The sequence below is a fragment of the Cetorhinus maximus genome, chromosome 3 (genome assembly GCF_964194155.1).
Source record: "Cetorhinus maximus chromosome 3, sCetMax3.hap1.1, whole genome shotgun sequence".
Taxonomy (NCBI): Eukaryota; Metazoa; Chordata; class Chondrichthyes; order Lamniformes; family Cetorhinidae; genus Cetorhinus; species Cetorhinus maximus.
The window spans coordinates 104,579,224-104,600,933 of NC_135881.1; the positions used below are offsets into that span (position 1 = coordinate 104,579,224).

Sequence of the window (21,710 nt, forward strand, 5' to 3'; positions counted from 1 at the left end):
CCAACAGATTATCCTTTACCAGTTGCCTGATTTTCAGACATGATCGGATGGCCTGCTCCCCCACCCCCATTCAGTGAAGCAGCAAATTGCTGAAGGCGGCTAGCATAGAGGCAGTACCACAAATGGCCCATAGGAGTATTATGACTACCACTGGATGAGTACCATTGCCATTCTTCATGGATTTTATTGTTGTAGTGAATGGCTTTTGGGTATTGTCAGTTAGTAATATGATGGTAGAATTGCAGCTTCTGCATGAATTCTAACAAATCCTCAAGGTGGCATTTCTCTCTCTCGTTACTGATAATTTCAAACAAAAGTTGTCCTCTGCTTTGAGGCAGACACAGGATATATTCTGCTTAGTCCTTGGCTTATAATATCTGCAAGAGTTTTTAAAAATGAAAAGACTATAGCTATAATTAAATAAATAGTGACTTTCATTAGATAAAATACTTTGGCAGCTGTTGGTGTGGAGCACACGTGTTTTTGCTTGGCTGTTAGAGAAGCAAAACTTTTAAAATCTTTAAAACTATCCAGCTCCATGGATAGAGAATTACATGGGAGACAAATACTATTATTTGCGCACAAAATCATTAGATTTTAGTAATGTAGCTAATTACTGAAATACTGAGTAAATTTAAAGATGTTTGACCCTATACAACAGTCAAATTGGACTGTTTAAATCTGCATATTCTTGAAAGACAAAGGGATGAATGAGAAATGGCTCTAAAATGGAAGGGAAAGCAGTAGAATGTGAATCGTGTATTCTGAGAATCAGTGTAAGTAGTGGAGGCAACCAACACCTGCATAGGGGACTGTGTCAAATATACATTTGTAATGTTGGTAGATGGTGTGCTTGCCGACTGGGTTGGATGCAGAAATAATGGAACTCCAGACCAGGTTCCCTTCCTCAGTTGTGCATGCATTAAGGTTTTAGTCTTGATAGTATTTTTAACCTTTATACACAAGATGGTGTGCATGTTGGGTTTGTGTACTGGTTATAGAGGTTGGTTGACGGGACATTACCCCCTGCACCACTTCATATCACAAAATCCAATTTACGTTTATGGATGTTCTGGATTACCTTATTGTATCTAAATTATTTTAATGCGAATTGTCATAAATAAGTATGTGTATATGTGTAAATACATATATTAATTGAGTTGCTTTATAGTTTGATCCACTATCCAAGACATAAGCTAGTAAAAGCACCAGCATTAACTTCCAAATACAATTTACTGTTTGATTCTTATGTTTCAAAGTGTCTTAGATTGAACTAGTGGCAGTGAATTCATGAGGAATACTAGAATTTGTCAGGTATAAATGTATATTTATTATGGGAGGTTTACTGCTGAAAGAAATTACAACACAAAATGTAAAACTTGTTCAATATGGCACAATCCTGTCGTGTACCTAATATATTGGAGAGCATTTCATGAAAAACAGTATATAACATGCTGATTTTTAATTTAAGCTTGAAATATTGTTGTGAATTAACATTGTGTTGTTTATGTTAGTTAATAAACTGGTTTGTTTCACAGCATGAAACACACCTGTGCTACTTTTGTTAATTAAAAAAAAGTTGTCCTAAAGACTTTACCCAATGTTTAAGAGATCACTACTTTGTATGATGCTTTGATACAAGACTATATCATTATTCAGCAAAAGTAAAATATAGAAGGTTTGTTGCAGTCAAATGAGATCTGTTTTCTTTTACAATGCTGTAAGCTCTTGGAGTCACCAAGATATGTTCATGGAATCCTGAAAGAAATTAAGAGGCTTGATACAATAAGTAGATTCTATCATATTGTTGTGACAGTAATCACTTAGCTCTACGTGTAAGTTAAGAAGTAGAATTGCTAGAAAATTGAGCAAAATATAAAGTAATACCTTCTCCTCTTGGGACAGACTCTTATAAATTGGAAAAACATAATTTACAAGTGTGAGTGCACCACAGTAACAAGAAGTGAATACCTAACTAGTAAACAAACAAGGCCATTATTTCTCTGCTTGCCTGTAGCAGTAGTGTGGTGTACGTTCTGGGGTAGGCAAGCTATTTTCTATCTGGTGGTAGTCAAAGAAGAGTGCCAAATATTCACGTTTGACCTTTGTCACCTTATTTCTTCTCTCCCCTTTTTTGCTTTATTACCACCAAGGGTAGGAACCCCTGATTAAACATCCCCAAAGCTCTGCTCCATGCATGTACTTACAGTCAAGTTTAATATGTGTTGTGCAAGAAATGACCATACCCACATAGTCAAGCTACATCTTGATATCTACTCTCTGGAATTCTGCCAACAGAGATTGAAGAAAGTGACTGCTGCAGTGTGAAAGCCATTCACAATATTACCCTTCTGTTTCTAATATATTCTTTACCATCTTTAACAATCAAAATTTTACCTTCTCTGTTCTGTATTTTTATGGCTTGATTTTCATTCATTTTGGACTTTTTTGTTTTGCTTTCTTACAACCTATTTTAGGCTGAATCGATAATATACTCTGGGAAGTCACACTAGCATGAAATGGTCTCAAGATAAACTACCGCTTTCATGTCGAGCACCTCAAACCACCTTGCACTGATTCCAAAGTGACAGAATTAATGCAGCTTCTAAATGATTCTCCCTCGAGGCTAATCATGTTTCTCTGTTGTACACCAACATGAAACCTTTATATAGAATATTCCTCTTCTAGGAATATTGATGTTGTGAAAATTTCTGCTTTAAATCTATGAAAGTCCCCTTCCAAATGTGAAGAGAAACACAAATATAATTTCATTGCAGGGTACAGACTAGCTGCCGAAAGTGCTTCAGTTAGTTCTGCATTGGAATAGATGGATCTCTAAGAAGCAAACACAAACTGAAGCAGTGCTTGAAGTGCTTACTCTCAGTATTAAATAAGTTTTGTGCATGCGTAGCATTCGAGAAACTTTCCAACTGAAATGGGATTTCCAAGTAGTAGTATAGTTTATGGAATAATTTTAAATTTGCATGTAAACCAATTGTTTCAGTAGTTTATGTCTCAGGCAATAGTAGGAAGGCTATGTATATGTAAAATACAAAACTGTGCACCCATCTGTTTTAATGACATTACTCACCCCATCCCCATAGATTACTTTTTAAGCTGGAAAAACTATAGAAGCATGGGGAGAGAGCAATGCAGTTCTGAAACCTTCCACATTAATCACTTTCCATACATGCCATTTTACAGAAAAGAAATGATTTCATAGAAAATTATAAAAGGGGAGAAACACTAGTGATTTTAAATGGAATATGAGTGCACCTTTTCCTTTTACCTGTCCGTATGACAGATACAGAAGTGGTTCAAAATTGAGTGACCTGGCAATATTTATATGACTAAACAATATTTTACAGATGGTGCTTTCAGTATTTCCCAGTTTTGCATTATACCTGTACGCTTCTTATCGTAAAATATCTTCTCATAAATCTTTCCCAGAAATGGGTGGTGTAGTACTCGATCTTTAGTGATTGTTGAAAACTGAAAATTAGTTGATGGTTTTATATTAAAATTTATTCAAAATTTCGCTGGTGCAAGTAAAAAAAAAGCACTGTGTTGGTGGCTGCTGTGTGTTTACCCGCATTCTGCCCCACCATCCTTTGTGACTCCGAAACCCAGATATCCAGGTGGACGTTCAGGAAGTTCAGCTTTCCCTGCCAAGGGCAGCATTAGCAGTCGAAATCAGGAGGCAAAGACTCACGAATGAGGCACTGCAGTGAAATATTTATTTCTACGTGCCACCAAGGCAGGTAAAGATGCTTTTCAGATGCCCTTGCTATTGTTTGCTTAGCTAGAACTGTGTAGTCAACAGCAATTTCCAACTCTATTAGATTATCGTAACATTACCGTGCATGATTGCAAGTGAATGTTAAATGTTCAATCAAAAACAAAAAAAAGGTGTTACTTGGCCATAATTAGATTAAATGGAGCTTAGACTTAAAGAGGAAAAGGCCCATATGTAGATTGAAACTATAGCTGGGCCAGATATCCTCCCTTTATTCAGTCAACCATTTAATATGTCAAGGGTTAGACACCATATAATGGACATAATATTCTTATGTTCTTAAAATTGTATTTGAATCCTGTGATTTTTGTTTTGATCAAACTATCTGTATTTTGGAAATATTCAACATCACCTTCTCATTTCCCTCTTCCCTGTTGTAGAAGTAGTTTGATCACTCTGTCAATATATGTCCATTTGAGAACTATTTGTTTTCATTTAAACCATCTTTCCCCATTTAGGGAAATGTAGTAATGCGATTCTTGCATGTATACTTGTACATCAAGGATCTAGCAATGTTGCATTGTCAGTAATTGTGTCAAATGATGATGTCAGCCCTGATGTTGTATGGGTCCAAACTAGAAGCCTGTTTTTGTAATGTGTTGATATTTCTAACGGTAAACCATTTAATTCCATAAAATCAATGTTTTGACTGCAAGGTAATGTGAACGTCAGGACACGTGTATTCAGGAAGATGCAAGATTGCCATTTATAAAGATGTGTTGCATCCATCCCAGATTGAGTCAGCTACTTCTTTCTCAAAAGTGCTAACGCATGCCGGGATATGGTTCTTCCTCTTTATGCCATGGAAGTATACAGCACAGAAGGAAACCACTTGACCTTTCATGCCCGTGCCAGCTCTTTGAAAGAGTTTTCTACTTAGTTCTGCTCCCCTATTCTGTCCCTATTAGCCCTGAAAATGTTTCCTTTTCAGTATATATACAATTCTATTTTACAAGTTACTATTGAATTTATTTTCACCACATTTTCAGGCAGTGCATTCCTGATTAGAGTCTGGACGGTGAGTGTCAGCGATATTTCAGTTGCAAATACAAGAAGTGATGATTATCATGCAACATTATTCACTTGTGTACCAGGCAACAAAAAGTTTGCTAAGCCCTTCATTCCCCCCTGTTCCTCCACCAAAAGAATCAAGTTTAGTTTCCCATAAGTTTAAATTGGGAATAACATCTTTTAAGAGAAGTATTTTTTTGTGCCAGTCAATAGCTGTCAATAGCTGGCACAAACTGCTTCTTTAATCTTGCTTGCCATTTTTCCCTGAGAAAAAGCAGTTTTTAACTGAAAAAATGGGAAAAAGGAAAGAATCTGGTTTCCTCCTTCAAATCCAGCAACAATAATATAAACTTATCATGAAATATATGTGTTGTTCTAGAATAGTTATAACATCGCTGAGCTTGTGATTTTTTTTTCTGCTTAAAAAAATACACAGGCTTACATGGTATCTTTAAGGAGGGAATTCTGCTTTAAATGGCATGCTTGGAACAATGAACTTTTGTTTGAAAATCTTCATTATTCTCTTCCTGTAAACTGTTGATGTGTTAACAGGAATAATGTTGGAAAATGTTCTGAGGTATGCTGTCTAAATTTCTCTGCTCTTTCGTGGAAAGTTATGCTGAAAGGAAGTTGTTCTCTTTATTTTCTTGTGTATGTTCCTTGTTTATGATGCACTTGCTAAATGTATTAAATGCCTTTAAAAAAACATCAGTGCAGCATTGATGCCATACAGGTCATATCCTTCTTGATGTCGCGCCTTATTTAATGTCCTGTTCCAATAGAGTGAGGGTCAACAAACACACAAAAATTATAACTCATTACTACAAGGCATCAATAGCTATGGCAGTCTCCTGTAATAATGTTACACTCTGGTTTGCAGCCAAAGCATGTGCTAATTTGCACTTCATTGCGTGGAGTGTCTGCTGCCAGCTCAGTAACCCTGTATTTTATACATGTAGGTGAGAGACATCACATGTTACAGGATGAGAGGTGCTCCTTTAACTCCAGCCTGTGGAAGGAAGTTTTGTTTTTCCGAACAAAATATTACCTCTGATTGTTTAACCCCTTGCTTTGAGTGTAACTAAAATGGAACCCTAGAGCATGAGAAATTATCTATTTAAAATGCTGGTCTACTTTGTCACCTGGACAAGAATCTATCCTTGGTGCCCCCTCCAATTTTTCATCTACATGGTGTCCTTCAACGACATCATCCAAGGGTACAATGTTAGTTTTCACATGAACATTGACGATGCCCAGCTCTACCTCACCACCACCTTTCTTGACTCCTCCACTGTTGCTGAATTATCTGACTGGTTAACTGAAATCCATGATGAGCAGAAATTTCCTCCAATGAAATATTGGGAAGACTGAAGCCATTGTTTTTCCCTGAACTGTTTGTTCCTCCATTCCCTAGCTACCTGCTCTGTTCCTTTCTGGAAACAGTCTGAGAATAAGCCAGCCTATTTGCAACCTTGGAGTCATATTTGATCCCAAGATGAGTTTCCAACCTCCTATTTGTGCCAACACTGACCATCTATATTCACCTATATAACATTGCCCAACTTTATCCCTGACTCAGCTCAGAAGATGCTGAAAAGCTAATTTTTTATTCTCTTGTGGGATGTGAGCATCATTGGCAAGACAAGCATTTGTTGCTCATCCCTAATTGCCCTTGAGAAGCTGGTGGGTTGAGCTGCCTTCTTGAACTGCTGCAGCCCATCTGGACCAGGTACATCTACAGTCCTGTTAGTAAGGGAGTTCAAGGATTTTGACCCAATAACAGAGAAGGAAAGGCAAGATAGCTCCAAGTCAGGGTGGTGTGTGGCTTGGAGGGGAACTTGCAGGTGGTGGTGTTCCCATGTGCCTGCTGCCCTTATCCTTCTAGGTGGTGGAGATCGCGGGTTTGGCATGCTTTATCGAAGAAGCCTTGGCGAGCTGTTGCAGCGCATCTTGTAAATGGTACACAGCTGCCGCTGTGCATTAGTGGTGGAGGCAGTGAATGTTTAAGATGGTGAATGGGGACCCAATCAAATCGGCTGCTTTGTTCTGGATGGTGTCGAGCTTCTTAAGTGTTGTGGGAGCTGCACTCGTTCAGGCAAGTGGGGAGTATTCAATCACTCCTGACTTGTGCCTTGTAAATGGTGGACAGGCTTTGAGGAGTCAGGAGGTGAGTTATTCGTCACAGGATTCCTAGCCTCTGACCTGCTCTTGTAGCCACAGTATTTATATGGCTCGTCCAGTTCAGTTTCTGGTCAATGGTAACGCCCAGGATGTTGATAGTGTTGATAGGGGGATTCAGTGATGGCAATGCCATTGAATGTCAAGGGGCGATGGTTGGATTCTCTCGTTGGAGATGGTCATTGCCTGACACTTGTGTGGTGCGAATGTTACTTGCCACTTGTCAGCCCAAGCCTGGATATTGTCCAGGTCTTGCTGCATTTGGACATGGACTGCTTCAGTATCTGAGGAGTTACAATAGTGCTGAACATTGCGCAATCATCAGCGAACATCCCCACTTCTGACCTTATGATGGAAGAAAGGTCATTGATGAACCAGCTGAAGATGGTTGGGCCGAGGACACTACCCTGAGGAACTCCTTCAGTGATGTCCTGGAGCTGAGAATTCTGACCTCCAACAATCACAACCATCTTCCTTTGTGCAAGGCATGACTCCAACTAGCGGAGAGTTTTCCCCTCGATTCCCATTGACTCCAGTTTTTCTAGGGCTCCTTGATGCCACACTCGGTCAAATGCTGCCTTGGTGTCAAGGGCAGTCACTCCCACCTCACCTCAGGAGTTCAGCTCTTTTGTCCATGTTTGAACCAAGGCTGTAATGAGGTCAGGAGCTGAGCGGCCCTGGCGGAACCCAAAGTGGGTGTCAGTGAGCAGGTTATTGCTGAGCAAGTGCCGCTTGATAGCACTGTTGATGACCCGTTCTATTACTTTACTGATGATGGAGAGTAGACTGATAGGAAGGTAATTGGCCAGGTTGGATTTGTCCTGCTTTTTGTGTACAGGACATCCCTGGGCAATTTTCCACATAGCTGGGTAGATGCCAGTGTTGTAGCTGTACTGGAACAGCTTGGCTAGGAGCGCGGCAAGTTCCAGTCTCTGACCTGCTTTTGTAGCTGCAATATTTATATGGCTGGTCCAGTTCAGTTTCTGGTCAGTGATGATGTCCAGGATGTTGATTGTGGGAGCTCAGCGATGGTAATGCCATTGAATATCAAGGGCAGATGGTCAGATTCTCTCTTCTTAAAGATAGCCATTGCCTGGCTTGAATTTTACCTGCCACTTATCTAAGCCTGAATGTTGTCCAGGCCTTGCTGCATATGGGCACAGTCTGCTTCAGTATCTGGGGAGTAGCGAATGTACTGAACACTGTGATCACCACCGAGCATCCCCACCTCTGACCTTATGATGGAGGGAAGGTCATTGATGGAGTAGCTTCATTCATACCTTCGTTACCTCAAGACTCGACTATTCTGACACACTCCTGGCTGGTCTCCCAACATTCTAACCTCTCATCTAAAACTCTGCTGTCCACGTCTTAACTCGCAGCAAAACCGGTTCCCCTATAACCCCTCACTGACCTCCATTATTGGCCCCTGCTCAAGCAACATCTTGATTTTAAAATTCTCATCCTTGTTTTCAAATTGCTCCATGGCCTCGCCTCTCGCTATTTCTGTAATCTCCTCCAGCCCACAGCCCTCAGATACCTGTGCTCCTCTAATTCTAGCTTCTTATGCATCCCCAATTGCTCCTCCATTATTGCCCAGATCTTCAGTTGCCTTGGTCCCAAGTTCTGGAATACCCTGCCTCTCTACCTTGCTTTCCTCCTTTGACATTCCTTAAAACCTACCTCTTTGATCAAACTTTGTCATCTGACCTGTTATCTCCTTATGTGGCTCAGTGTCATACTTTGTTTCACAACATTCATGTGAAGTGCCTTCGGACATTTCATTACATTAAAGGAGCTATATAAATATACGTTGTTATTGTTGACATTTTGAATCTCAGGAGTAAAATTCTAATTTGGCACTGGCCTGATTTTATAAGTCACCACATTTAGGACGTTTCAATGTGTGGTGCCTGATATTTGTATGTATTCATTTTCCTCATTTGAAAATTATGTATTGGATGAAACTCTTGTGTGCAGAATTCAAAATAATTTATTAATAAAACTGTATTTGTACAGGTAAGTGGGGCAGAGTGATAGTCTATCAGAAATCAATCACACGTAACAACATACTTAGTTATACTTGGAGAATGTTGTAAAAAAAATAGAGTAGTGATTAGAAAGAGTGTGGTTAAGAACAGGTTCACTTTTCATCCCAGAATGTTTTCTTCCGAATGTTCTTTGAGATTGGAGTTTACACTGGATGAATACTTAGGTGACGTCAAGGCCAAAAACATCAGCAAAATTGGGAGGATATATTGAGTCACACAAATTACAATATAGCAGCAGATTGTTTGACCCAATTGGTCTATACTTGTGGAGGAACTGATGAATGAGCATATTAAAGAAATAAGCAATATTTTTGTACAGCTGGACAAGGGAGGGTTGTAAATCCCTTTGCCTGGGTTCAAGTTGCACATTTATGAACAAGTTCAGGTACATATTCATTGCCTGAATTTAGAATTTTTATAGCAGTGGATAAGGATAAGAATTGTTAAGTTGATAGTGTCTAGTAATGATGCGGAGAAATAAGTGGTAATTAAGCTGTGTGCTTTTTGTAACAAAGTACCCTGTAACTGGGAGCTCAGCAGGGATGGATCTTTACTGTGAAGATAGAAAAGGCCACTGCAATCAGGAAGAGAATGTGGATCCAGTCTTTGTGTGCTGAATGCTCCATCTACTTTGGCTGTCTCCATTGTGCATGTTTTTTTGCTCAGTCATTTTCAGTATCACTGATGTTAACGTTGCAGTGTAGTAACTCCAAGAACCTTGTTAAAAGAAGCTTTGTAAAGCCCATTGAGCTACATGCTACAGCTACATTGAAGCAGAATGTTTAGTGTAAAAACAAATTGAAGTCTAGTTTTTTGTGAAATAAAAAACATAATCACTCTGTTATGAACATCCAAAGTAAATGTTTTTAGAGAGTTTAATATTCATTAAAAGCATTGGCAGGCATTTATTACCAGTTAATATCCTGTTCTCATTGAAAAAAAATTTTATCTAAATTTCAGCACTTTTCCTATTTAAAAGAAACACTTTTTATCTGTTGTGGTCAGCTGTTATCCTTTCTCAGACAGGATGAATGATCTTTGGTGTATATTTTGAGTTTCTTCGCATGTACCTATGTATCAACTGGATTTGATTTTTACATTTCAATACAAACCATTTTCATGTAGGTTCATGCTGTTCACCTTTACACACTTTAGCATTTACATTTTATTTTGATAAAGAACTTTCAAAACTTTCTGTAATTCATCCTGTTTGAAGTGTTCGCTGTATACTGCTGAGCAATTCTTGAATCTGGAATAGCTTAATGTATACAGTTTTATGCTACATTCATACCATCTTAAAGCTTAAGCTTATTCGGAACTGATGATATCTTGCACTATAACAAATGGGTATTATTGCTTTTCACCGAAAGCATGGCTTTAATCCCAAAGCATGCCTGATTTTTAGATTACCCATATCTGGACTAATTTGTTTCTTTACTATTTGATCTTCAGTACTCTCTTCCTTTGCATTTACAGACAGCGGTAGCAACTCACCACTCCCCAAGTATGCTTCATCACCCAAACCAAACAACAGCTACATGTTCAAACGAGAACCTCCAGAGGGATGTGAGAAAGTGAAGGTCTTTGAGGAAATTACGTAAGTATTCCTTTCATTCGTCTATCAAATCCTTTTATTACTAATTACTTTTGGAAATGATCTAACCTACGCTGCACCATTTGGGATTCAATAAGTAAATTATGTTTTGAGTTTTGCAAAAACACTAAAGCATCCTTTTATAAACTGGGAAAGAAAAAAGAATTACACATTTGGAATCTACTTTTACATAGGTGTTAGCAAAATACAAATTCAAATGCTTTATTATACATGTAGGTTTTTGAATATTTGGTAACTGAAAAAGCATAAATGTCTGCTGATTCTTTTATGGTTTCTTACCAGTAAATACGATGCTAACTTCAGTGAGATGTTGATATGTAGCTACTCTTTCATACACCCTAGAGGACCACAACTGGCACATATAGAATATTCTTTTGCACCAAGGAATGGAACTCCATTCCCAATTATATACTCTGCAATTAAACCTTTGGTAGAACTTATAAGTGCATCTTAAATTGAAAGCAAACTGCTTGGACTGCAGAATATGAATCTCTAAGGGATCAGATCAAGAGCAGCAATGATAGAATCACAGAATTGTTACAGCATAGGAAGAGGCTATTTGGCCTGTCATGTCTGTGCCAGCTCTCCATAGGAGCAATCTACCTCGTGCCATTCCCCCGCCTTCACCCCTTAACCCTGCACATTGTTCCTTTTCAGATAACATTCCTCTTGAATGCCTTGATTGAATCTGCCTCCCCACACTTTCAAGCAGTGCATTCCAGATTCCAACCACTTGCTGCATGAGAGAGTTTTTTCTCTTGTCCTCATTGCTTCTTTTGCCAATTACCTTAAATCTGTGCCCTCTTGTTCTTGACCCCTCCACCAATGGGAACAGTTTTTCCCCATCTGTCCAGACCTCTCATGATTTTGAATACCTCTATCAAATCTGCTCTCAATTTCTCCAACCTGTGTAACTGAAGTTCCTCATCCCTAGGATCGTTCTCGTGAATCTTTCCTGCACTCTCTCTAATGCTTTTACATCTTTCCTGAAGTGTGGCACCCACAATTGGACTCAGTACTCCAGTTGAGGCTGAACCAGTGTTCTGTACAAGTGTAAGATAACTTCCTTGCTTTTATACTCTGTGCCCCTATTAATAAAGCCTAGGATGCTGTATGCTTTATTAACTGCTCTCTCAAGCTGTGCCACCACCTTCAATTATTCATGCACGTCTACATACAGGTCCCACTGCTCCTGCACCCTTTTTAGAATTGTAATCTTTATTTTATGTTGTTCCTACCAAAATGAATCACTTCATGCTTCTCTGTATTGAATTTCATCTGCCACTTGTCTGCCCATCCCACCAACTTTTTAAGTTCTACACTATCCTCCTCCTCAGTTCATAATGCTTCCAAGTTTCATATCATCCATAAAATTTGAAATTATGCCCTGTATACCAAGGTCTAGATTATTAATAAATATGAAGAGCCAGGGTCCCAGCACCAACCCCTGGGGCACTCCACTACAAACTTTGCTCCAGTTCAAAAAACATCCATTAAACATTGCTCCTGTTTTCTGTCACTTGGCCAATTTTGTACCATGATGCTACTGTCCCTTTTATTCCATGAGCTATAACTTTGCCCACATGTCTGTTGTGCGTCTTCTGGAAGCCCATGAACACTACATCAACGGCATTACCCTCATCAACTTTCTCTGGTGACCTCACCAAACAACTCCAGCAAGTTAGTTAAATGTGATTTGCTCTTAAGAATCCATGCTGGCTTTCCTTAATTAGCCCAGATTTCTCCAAGTAACTATTAATTTTGTCCCGAATTATCGTTTCCAGAAGCTTTTCCATCACCCTAGCTAAACTGAGTGGTCTGTAGTTGCTGGGCTTACCTTTACACCTTTTTTTGAAGGAGAGTGTAACATCTGCAATTCTCCAAACCTATGATGCCACCCTGAGTCTAAGGAAAACTGCAAAATTATGGGTAATGCCTCCACAATTTCCACTTTCACTTCCTTGGTTGCATCCCATCTGGTCCTGGTGCCTTATCAATTTTTAAGTACAGACACCAATCTAATACCTCCTCCTTATCAATTTTAACTGCAGGTGTCTGAATTACCTCCTCTTTCACCATGACCTGCATAGCATCTTCCTCCTTGGTAAAGGTAGATACAAAGTATTTATTTAATAGCTCAGCCATGCTCCTGCCTCCATGTGTTTTGGTCCCTAATCAGCCCCACTTATCCTTTTATCACCTTTTTATTATTTATCTGCCTATAAAAGATCCATTGTCACCTCATTGAAGTTGACTTCCTGCAGTTAATTTTTCTTACTCTGGCTTGTTCCTTGTCCTTTTCCACAGTCAACAATCTTATTATACAATGATCACCATCCCCTAAATATTCCCCTACTGACACTTGGGAATGAAGTGGGCCAAATGGAACAAGAACCAGATCCAGCAGTACCTTCTTTCTTGTTGGACTGGAAACATACTGCGTTCGGAAATTTTCCTGAACACAATCTAGGAACTCTTGCCCATCTCTGCTCTTTAAACTACTATTATCCCAGTTTATATTTGGATAATTGAAATCTCCCATTATAATTGCTCTATAATTCTTGTACCTCTCCATAATTTTCTTGCAAATTTGTTCTGCTACATCTTTCCCACTAGTTGGTGGTCTATAGACTTTACCAAGCAATGTCATCGCTCCTTTTTGTTAATTCGCTCTAGCCCAATAGATGCTGTCCTTGATCCCTCTGAAACATCCTCTCTCTCCAGCACTACAATGTTAACCTTAATCAATACTACCACCCCTCCCCCTTTCCTGAAAATCTTGTATCCAGGAATATTTAATACCCAGGCCTGCGCTTCTTTGAGCCAGCTCTCTATTATAGCCTATAACTTGTGATGAAACTTAAACTCATATTCTTTAGTTTGTAGGTCAGGAATTCCGGTTCCCGATGAGCCTCGGGCCTCTTGCATATGCACTGGCTGGGAAATGGCTTCACATGCGCAGTTCAGTTTTTTTTAATGTTCTTCAGGCCAGGGACCGGCCCTGCACTCCTGCATAGAAGGGAAAAGAGAAAATGGCATGAAGAGGCAGGTCAGATGACCTGACAAGAACATACTGAGTGTGTCCCGGGGGGGGGGCAGGGAGAAGGTCCTTTAATCTGGGGAGAGGGACAGGGAGAGATTGCAAAAGGCAGTCCCAGGCAAGGAATTAAAGCCAGGGGACAGAAATACGTCCCTTAAGTGAAGTTAATGAAAGGAGCAGAGAAATAGGCTCCGAATCCAAGAATGCAGAGAGCAGACGTTAAGCGAAGTGGGCATGTGAGGACCCCTGAAGATCCGAGAAGGCAGCCAAAGTTTGGTGACTCCATGCTGCGGGCCGCTGGGACAAATGTACTCCTTTGCAGCTGCAGTGTTCTGCTTGACACGGCTAAAAATTTGAAATCATGCTTAGAAGGTCAGATTTGAGTGGGCTCAGAGATCCAGGGAAAAGAACCTCGGAAGGCAAGGTTGAAATCCTGCAAGGTGGGTCGTCGTTGAAGCTGTCCAAATGGGAGTAACCTTTGAAGAGAATTCCAAAGTGAGATCTTCAACTGTGGAGATTGGAAAAACTCGTGAGAAAGACAAAATTTCAGTGAGCTTGTTTGGCCCACAATGTTACAAACGTCTGGGTGGGTTGCTGAGAAATCCACAGGATCTGTTTTGGTCGCATCTGTCATCTGTTGTGTAGTGTGGTGTCTCTGACCAAAGTTTGCCTGTTAATTCACATGTACTTCATGCTTACCCTGAATTTTAGAGTATAAGATAGATGTTGTAAATTGTTTTATCTTTCTGACCTTGTATAGTAAAGTTTATTTTTGTTTGTTTAAAGCCCGTGGAAACTCATGGCTTTATTCACTTAGTAAGGGTCTTGAATCTCAAACTTTGTCTACTTTAAACAAAAAGTTATTGGTCCTTAATTGGATCTCCCCCCACATCCAGGGTCTGGCCAAGGATCATTATAAACTTGTCAATTTTATTTACCACACTCCCTGCATTCGCACACATGCACACTAACCCTAATTTAGATTTCATCACTTTCTCCCTTACTCTGAACCTGCCTATTAACTTACTATTTCCTCTTAGTGCAGTCTTCCCTCCTCTAGCACTGCCTAATATTTGAACTTTATGTATCTTGTTTCTCTTTTCTACTTCTAAATTCTGATTCCCATCTACCTGCGAATTTAGTATAAACCCTCCCCAATCACACTAGTGAACCTCCCCACAAGGACATTGGTGCCAGTCGTGTTCAGGTGCAACCTGTCCCTGTTGAATAGATGCTCCTGCCCCAGAACTGGTTCCAGTGCCCCAAAAACCTGAAGCCCTTCCTCCTGCACCATGCTTCAAGCCATGCATTGATCCTTGCTACCTTCCCATTTCTACTCATGCTAACACATGGCACTAGGAGTAATCCAGAGATTACTATATTTGAAATCCTACTTTATAACTCTGCACCCCCCAACCCCCCCTCACCAGCTCCTGAAAATCTGATGGTAAGATCTTGATGCCTGCCCTCTCTGTCGATGGTGGCAACGTGCACCACAACTTCTGGCTTACTCCCTTTCCCTTGCAGAATATTCTGCTCCCTCTCCGGGAGGAAGAACAATATAAAACCTAGAGAAAAAGGAAATGTACTTCTTAATATTTAATAACTATATGTAGTAAATTGCTATTGGTTATTATTCTTCAGTTTTCTGCAATGATTTTCTTTTACAAATATAACCTAGGTGAATAGCTGGATTCAGCCCCAACTTGTAGGGAGGTGGGGTGGGGTCTGGGGTCACTATGTGGATACAGAAGTCTTGATGAGTTTAACTATAGGACCTCATTATCAATTTTTTAAAATTGCATTTCCTTCCTGTTAGTCAGCCATTTGAGAGGCTGGTGGCAGCCGGGCAAAAAAGCCAGTGACAGAAGGCCGCAGAAAGAGCAGCCAGAAAAGATCATGGCTAACTGGCGGGGTGGGGGAGGACCTGGATCATGGCAGTGAGGAGAAACAGATTTGTTTGAGGGGGTTGGGGATCTCCTGTTCATCTTAACCCAGGAAGAGCACTATAAAATCATGAATGGTGATGGACAATTAAAGAACTCACTAGGGGAGAAGTGCTCCACAAATCAATGCAACTCAATGCAAAGGACAAGACTGAGGCATTTGCAACCATCTTTAGCAGAGTGGATGACCCATCTCAGCAGCCTCCTGAGGTCCCCAGCATCACAGATGCCAATTCAATTCACTCCACGTGATATCAACAAACGGCTGAAGGCACTAGCTACTGCAAAGGCTATGGGCCCTGACCACTTTCTGGCAATAGTACTGAAGACTTGTGCTCCAAATCTAGCCACGCCCCTAGCCAAGCTGTTTCAGTGCAGCTACAACACTGGTATCTATGCGGCAAAGTGGAAAATTGTCCAGGTGTGTCCTGTCCAGAAAAAGCAGGATAACTCCAACCCGGCCAATTACTGCTCCATCAGTCTACTCTTGAACATCAGCAAAGTGATGAAAGGTGCCATCAACAGTGCTATCAAGCGGCACTTAACTCTGCAATAACCTGCGCACTGAATCAAAGTTTGAGTTCCACCTGAACCACTCAGCTCCTGACCCCATTAGAGCATTCAACCAAACATGGATAAATGAGGTGAACTCCAGAGGTGAGGTTAGAATGCCCTTGCCATCAAGGCAGCATTTGACCGAATGTGGCATTAATGAGCCTGAGCAAAACTGTGGTCAATGGGAATCAGAGAGAAAAATTCTCCACTGGTTGGAGTCATACCTAGCACAAAGGAAAATGTTTGTGGTTGTTGGAGGTCAATCATCTCGGTCCTGAGACATCACTGTAGGAGTTCCTCAGGGTAGTGTCCGAGGCCCAACCATCTTCAGTTGCTTCGTCAATGACCTTCCCTCCATCGTAAGTTCAGAAGTGGATATGTTCGCTGATGATTGCACGGTGTTCATAACCATTCGTGACTCTTCAGATACTGAAGCAGTCTGTGTTCATATGCAGCAAGACCTTGACAACATATAGGCTTGGCTGATCAGTGCCAAGTAACGTATGTGCTACGTAAGTACCAGGCAATGACCATTTCCAACAAGAGGGAATCTAACCATCTTCCTTTGACATTCAATGGCATTACCATCGCTGAACCCCACATTATCAATATTCTGAGGGTTACTATTAACCAGAAACTGGACTGGACTAGCCATATAAATACTGTGGCTACAAGAGGAGGTCAGAGACTGCGAATTCTGCAGTGAATAACTCACCACCTGACTCCCCGAAGCCAGTCCACCATATATAGGCACAAGTCAGAAGCGTGATGGAACCCTCTCCACTTGCCTGGATGAGTGAAGATCCAACAACACTCAAGAAGCGTGACACCATCCAGGACAAAGCAGCCTGCTTGATTGGAACCCCATTCACCACATTAACATTCACTCTCTCCACCACTGATGCACAGTGGCAACAGTGTGCACCATCTACAAGATACACTGCAGCAACTTACCAAGGCTCCTTAGACAGCACCTTCCAAACCTGTGACCTGTGACATAGAAAGACAAAGACAGCAGATGCCTGGGAACACCACCACCACCAAGTTCCTTTCCAAGCCACTCACCATCCTGACTTGGAACTATATTGCCAATCCTTCACTGTCACTGGGTCAAATCCTGGAACTCCCTTCCTAATAGCACTGTAAGTGTACCTACACCACAGGAACTGCAGCGGTTCAAGGTGGCTAACTGCCACCGTCTCAAGGATATATAAGGATGAGCAATAAATGCTGGCCTAGCCAGTGATGTCCATATCCCGTGAAAGAATCAATAAAAACGAGAAAAAAAACGCTCTTGATTTAACGTCTCCATTTAGCTGTCAGCTTTTCTTGTCTGGAAATGCAAACTAACCAGTGTTAAATTTAGATCAGGTTCCCAAATGCACTGTGGCAATCTGATTTAAATATTGTAATGGCGTTTTCTACCTCCCAAGACAGGGTGCATGTATGCCTTGCAACCCACCACCGTAAAAATGGTGGCAAGGCATGTATGTGGTGGGTAGGAGTGATGGTTAATTTCAACCCCTTTATATTCATTGTAATAGTGTTTGCTATCTGAGATACTGGTACTATTTCAACTGGAGCGGAGAAGATGAAGGAGATTTTAATTGAAGTTCTTTAAATTATGATAGTTCTTGTTAGGGCCATTAGAAAATGACTATTTCCTTCTGCTTCAACTTTGGTTGTGCCAGCAAAACAGACTTCATATTCTGCTGACTATTTATTATGAATGTGATTAACAATGTAATCATGGCAAGATAATCTCTTTTTGTGATATTGATTGAGGAATAGATATTGTGCAGAGACTAGGGATAACTCCCCTGCTCTCCTTCGAAATAGTGCCGTGGGATCTTTTGCATCCGCCTGAACTGGCAGATTGGCCCTCGGTTTTACATCTCATCCTTTGGTTGAACAATTAATGATTAGCTTTCACAAATTTAAAATTGACATTGAAACGGAGTGGAAAGATTTAGAGAAATTTCTCTCCACAATGGATATTGGAGGAAAAGCTGGAACAAAAACAATTGTACTTCTTTTGAGAAAAAGTTGGATAAATAGTTGAAACAGGAAAATGCAGGGTAACAGGGAGAGAGCAGGGGGTTGAGGATTCATTTTGGATTGCTTTAGCAAAGATTTGATGCCATTACAGTGAACTGATTGGCCTCCTATAAGAGCCATATACTTCTATGGTACAAGTATTTCAAGATTTAGAAAATTATAGTACTATATACTGCATATGTTTTATCATATAAATGTTAATTTCTGTAAGAGGAATAATAAATAAATTACCCCAGAAATTATAGCACTGATTTACAACTTGGTAACTCTTTAGCCCTGTGGTACACATTTTGTGGTTGCAGCATTGAAGTGTAATTAAAATTTGCCCTATGGCATTCTTTGCAAAAGTTATAAAAGCATATTAATTTATATATCACATTATTTACTAATGAAGATGAATTATTTATATACATATGTGTGCAGTAGAGGACAAGAGAGAATTCAGTTAATCTAAAAGCAAAAGACAGATGGTAATTCAATAAGATTAATAAAATGAATGAAAGAAAAGTGATTTATAAAAAATACACAAAATTAAGGGAAAAATAAATAGTGCAATGGAAAGAATGATAGCAGAAATGGAGAATTGAGGTATAGGTTTACTAAATAAAGATACTTGAGATATGATTTTCATTTGAAGAATATTCCTTGTGCAATTACTGTTTTGATCCAGTTCGTACTAAGGTTAATAAATTCAGCCTGAGTAAAGGAATGGATCAAAATTATAACAACATGCATTTATATAGTGTCGTCAAGTATATATAAAGGAACGTTTCAAGGCTCTTCCCATTCATGCATGAAAAAAGAAAATGATTGTGAGGCAAAGAAATATATATTAAAGATTGTGAAACACTTTTTTTTTGTTGTTTATTCATGGAATGTGGGCCAGCATTTTAATGCCTATCCTAAGGGCCCTTGAGAAAGTAATGGTGAGCTGCCACTACCTGTGTTGATTATAGATTTTCATAGCAGTTTTCATACAAGTGGCTTAACAGGCCCTTTCAGAGGCACCTCAGAGACTTTGCTGCAAGTCTGGAGTTGCATGTAACCAGACCAGGTCACAAGAGCTCGTTCCTTCTCTAAAGTGCATGAGTGAATAATTTGGGTTTTAATGTCGATCCAGTAGTTTTATGCATTTATTTAATTAATTTAATTTTAATTCCTCAACTACCATGATGGGATTTGAACTGGTGTTTCCGGATTATTAGCCTTCACTGCAATAGGGTGGGGGACAAAGACAAGATTCTTATATTGTCTCCCAGCATCTCAAATTTAAGGCTAGTGAGAAGAACAATGATAGGCAAGGGATACTTAGTATGGGATGGCATATGGGCAGCAAAGTTTTGGACAAGCTAGAGTTTATGGAAGGTGATGGATCAGAGGCCAGGAAAATGGCACCGGAATACTCGGGTCTGGAGGTGGCAAATCCATTCATGACAGCTTTAGCAGTGGATAGACAGAGGTAGTAACAGAGATGGGTGATGTTGCAGGTTGAATCTAGGTGGCCTTTGTAATGGATAGAATTTGGCGTCAAAAAAGCAATTCAAGCGTCAAGCTGCCGAGGTTGCAAATAGTTTGATTTAGCTTTATGTTGGGGATGGGTTCGAGTTCACATGAGTGAGCAGAGTTTGTGGTGGGAGAGCAGGAGCCAAAGGGACCCAGACTTCCTTGTGTTTACCTAGAGGAATGTTGGGCTTATCAAAGATTAAATATCAGAGAAGTTAACTGCATAAAGCTGTCTTGGGTCCTTTAAAGAACTGGACTTCAGGGCTCAAAGACAGTAGTTTTGTGAAAGAGTGCAGTACTGGTTTGAGAGTTCTCACAGAATATTTTATATAAAATTATTTTTAACATATTGCAAATTCATGACAAAATGCAACATTAGACAATCCCTTATATAATACTGAAGGTTTGACATCAGAGCAAAATGTACTTTGATCTAATTTCTTGTCACTCTTATGCTGGGAAGATTTTCCTTTCAAAAAAGAAATCACCCAATTAGATATTTTGAGTACAATAAATCCACTTTCATTAGTACTGTTTTTTGCCTTTGCTGTTTGACCTCAAGTAGCCTCGGAATGACAAAAGAGATGTTTGTCCAAATCAGAATATTTGGTTTTGTGTACAAATTTATGAGCAGTGATCTAATTAAAGGAGTCTGTATTTTGAAGCTATGGTATTAAATCCTTTTTTTAAAAATACATACTTCAGAATATATTCCATGTGCTGATTTGCCCATTTCCCTCAGTGGCCAACTGTGTTGTCTGATGAGAAGAGACTCCTTAATATTTTTTTTAAAGAAATGGAACAAGGTAATTGGCATTCAATTTACATTAGGCTTCCAGATCAGTCAAAGTGACCGCTTAGGGTATTATTAACCCCAAGTGATGCAAAATGTGCAGACTGCAAGGCCAGCTAGTAGATGCCTTAAGGAAACTCTTTGTAGTTTAAGTATCAGAAAACATAAACCCTGCTTTTCCTTAAACTCTGACTTCAGCAAGATTTGTTTCCTTATGGGTTTTTTTTTTTGACCCAATCTCATGGCTCGATGAAGTAAAACAGAAGGGGATCACAAGATAGAAGGCTGATTGCAAATGGTGCTCAAGCGCTTCAATCAGGAAGTCTGCAAATTACATCTGATGGGTTGGAAAATCAGGATTCAGGAAAACACCTGGATCCAACAGGAAAATGTCAGAAATAAAATCCCTGGTGTTCACTCCAAAGAATGTTGCCAAGTGTGATAAATTAATTTCAGTGTAAAGTACATTTAACATTGTAAAAACCATTCTGGCACGATTGTTTTACATTCACTGGGTTTAGATTATTAGTCAAAGAGAAGCCTATAACCTGATGTGTTATAATGCCATTGGTGAGATGAGCATACCCAGAATGTGATGCAAAAATTAGCTTGATTTCTCCACATTGCTTGTGACCCAGTGCATTTCCTGCTGATGCAGTAGATTGTCATCAATGGGTGAATGCACCTTAGGGACTTCTGGTGGTATTAGCAAGATAATACTAATCCCATCATTGCATTTCTGTGCCTTTTACATGACATACAGTTTAATAGGAAATCCTGCTCTAGTTTTATTGAAATCAATTAGAAATATAAATTTCTCTTTAATTAGAACTCTGGCTGTGATGCCTACATTGTTTCTTGCTTTCATCTTTGAACACTAATGAAGAGGAAAAATTGCAGCCTCTTTACTGTGGAATTGCTTGAATCCAGACAAGGACCTTTATTCAGTGTTTGGTGAACAGAATTTCAGTACTTCTACTGGGCCTTAAGTATTCAATTCAGCAGAGGTGAAGTGATTCTTTGACATATAATACCTGTACATATAATAGTATCAGGTAACTTCCATTTCAAACAAATAACTCAAAAACTTGCTTTACTGTTTAGTATCAAGAGTTTATAATTTTTGTATAATCTATGTCTTTGTTCCCTCTTTTAAGACCATTG

General features: G+C 39.7%; 1 protein-coding gene across 2 annotated transcripts in view; it reads left to right on the plus strand.

The window, feature by feature from the left end:
* Positions 1-21,710, plus strand: part of LOC144678835 (glucocorticoid-induced transcript 1 protein-like) — a 250,170-nt gene that overhangs the window by 219,512 nt on the left and 8,948 nt on the right. For both annotated transcript variants that reach the window (XM_078538793.1, XM_078538792.1), the window contains exon 7: positions 10,513-10,633. In XM_078538793.1, coding sequence (XP_078394919.1) covers positions 10,513-10,633 — 121 coding nt within the window. The remainder of the gene's footprint in view (positions 1-10,512; positions 10,634-21,710) is intronic.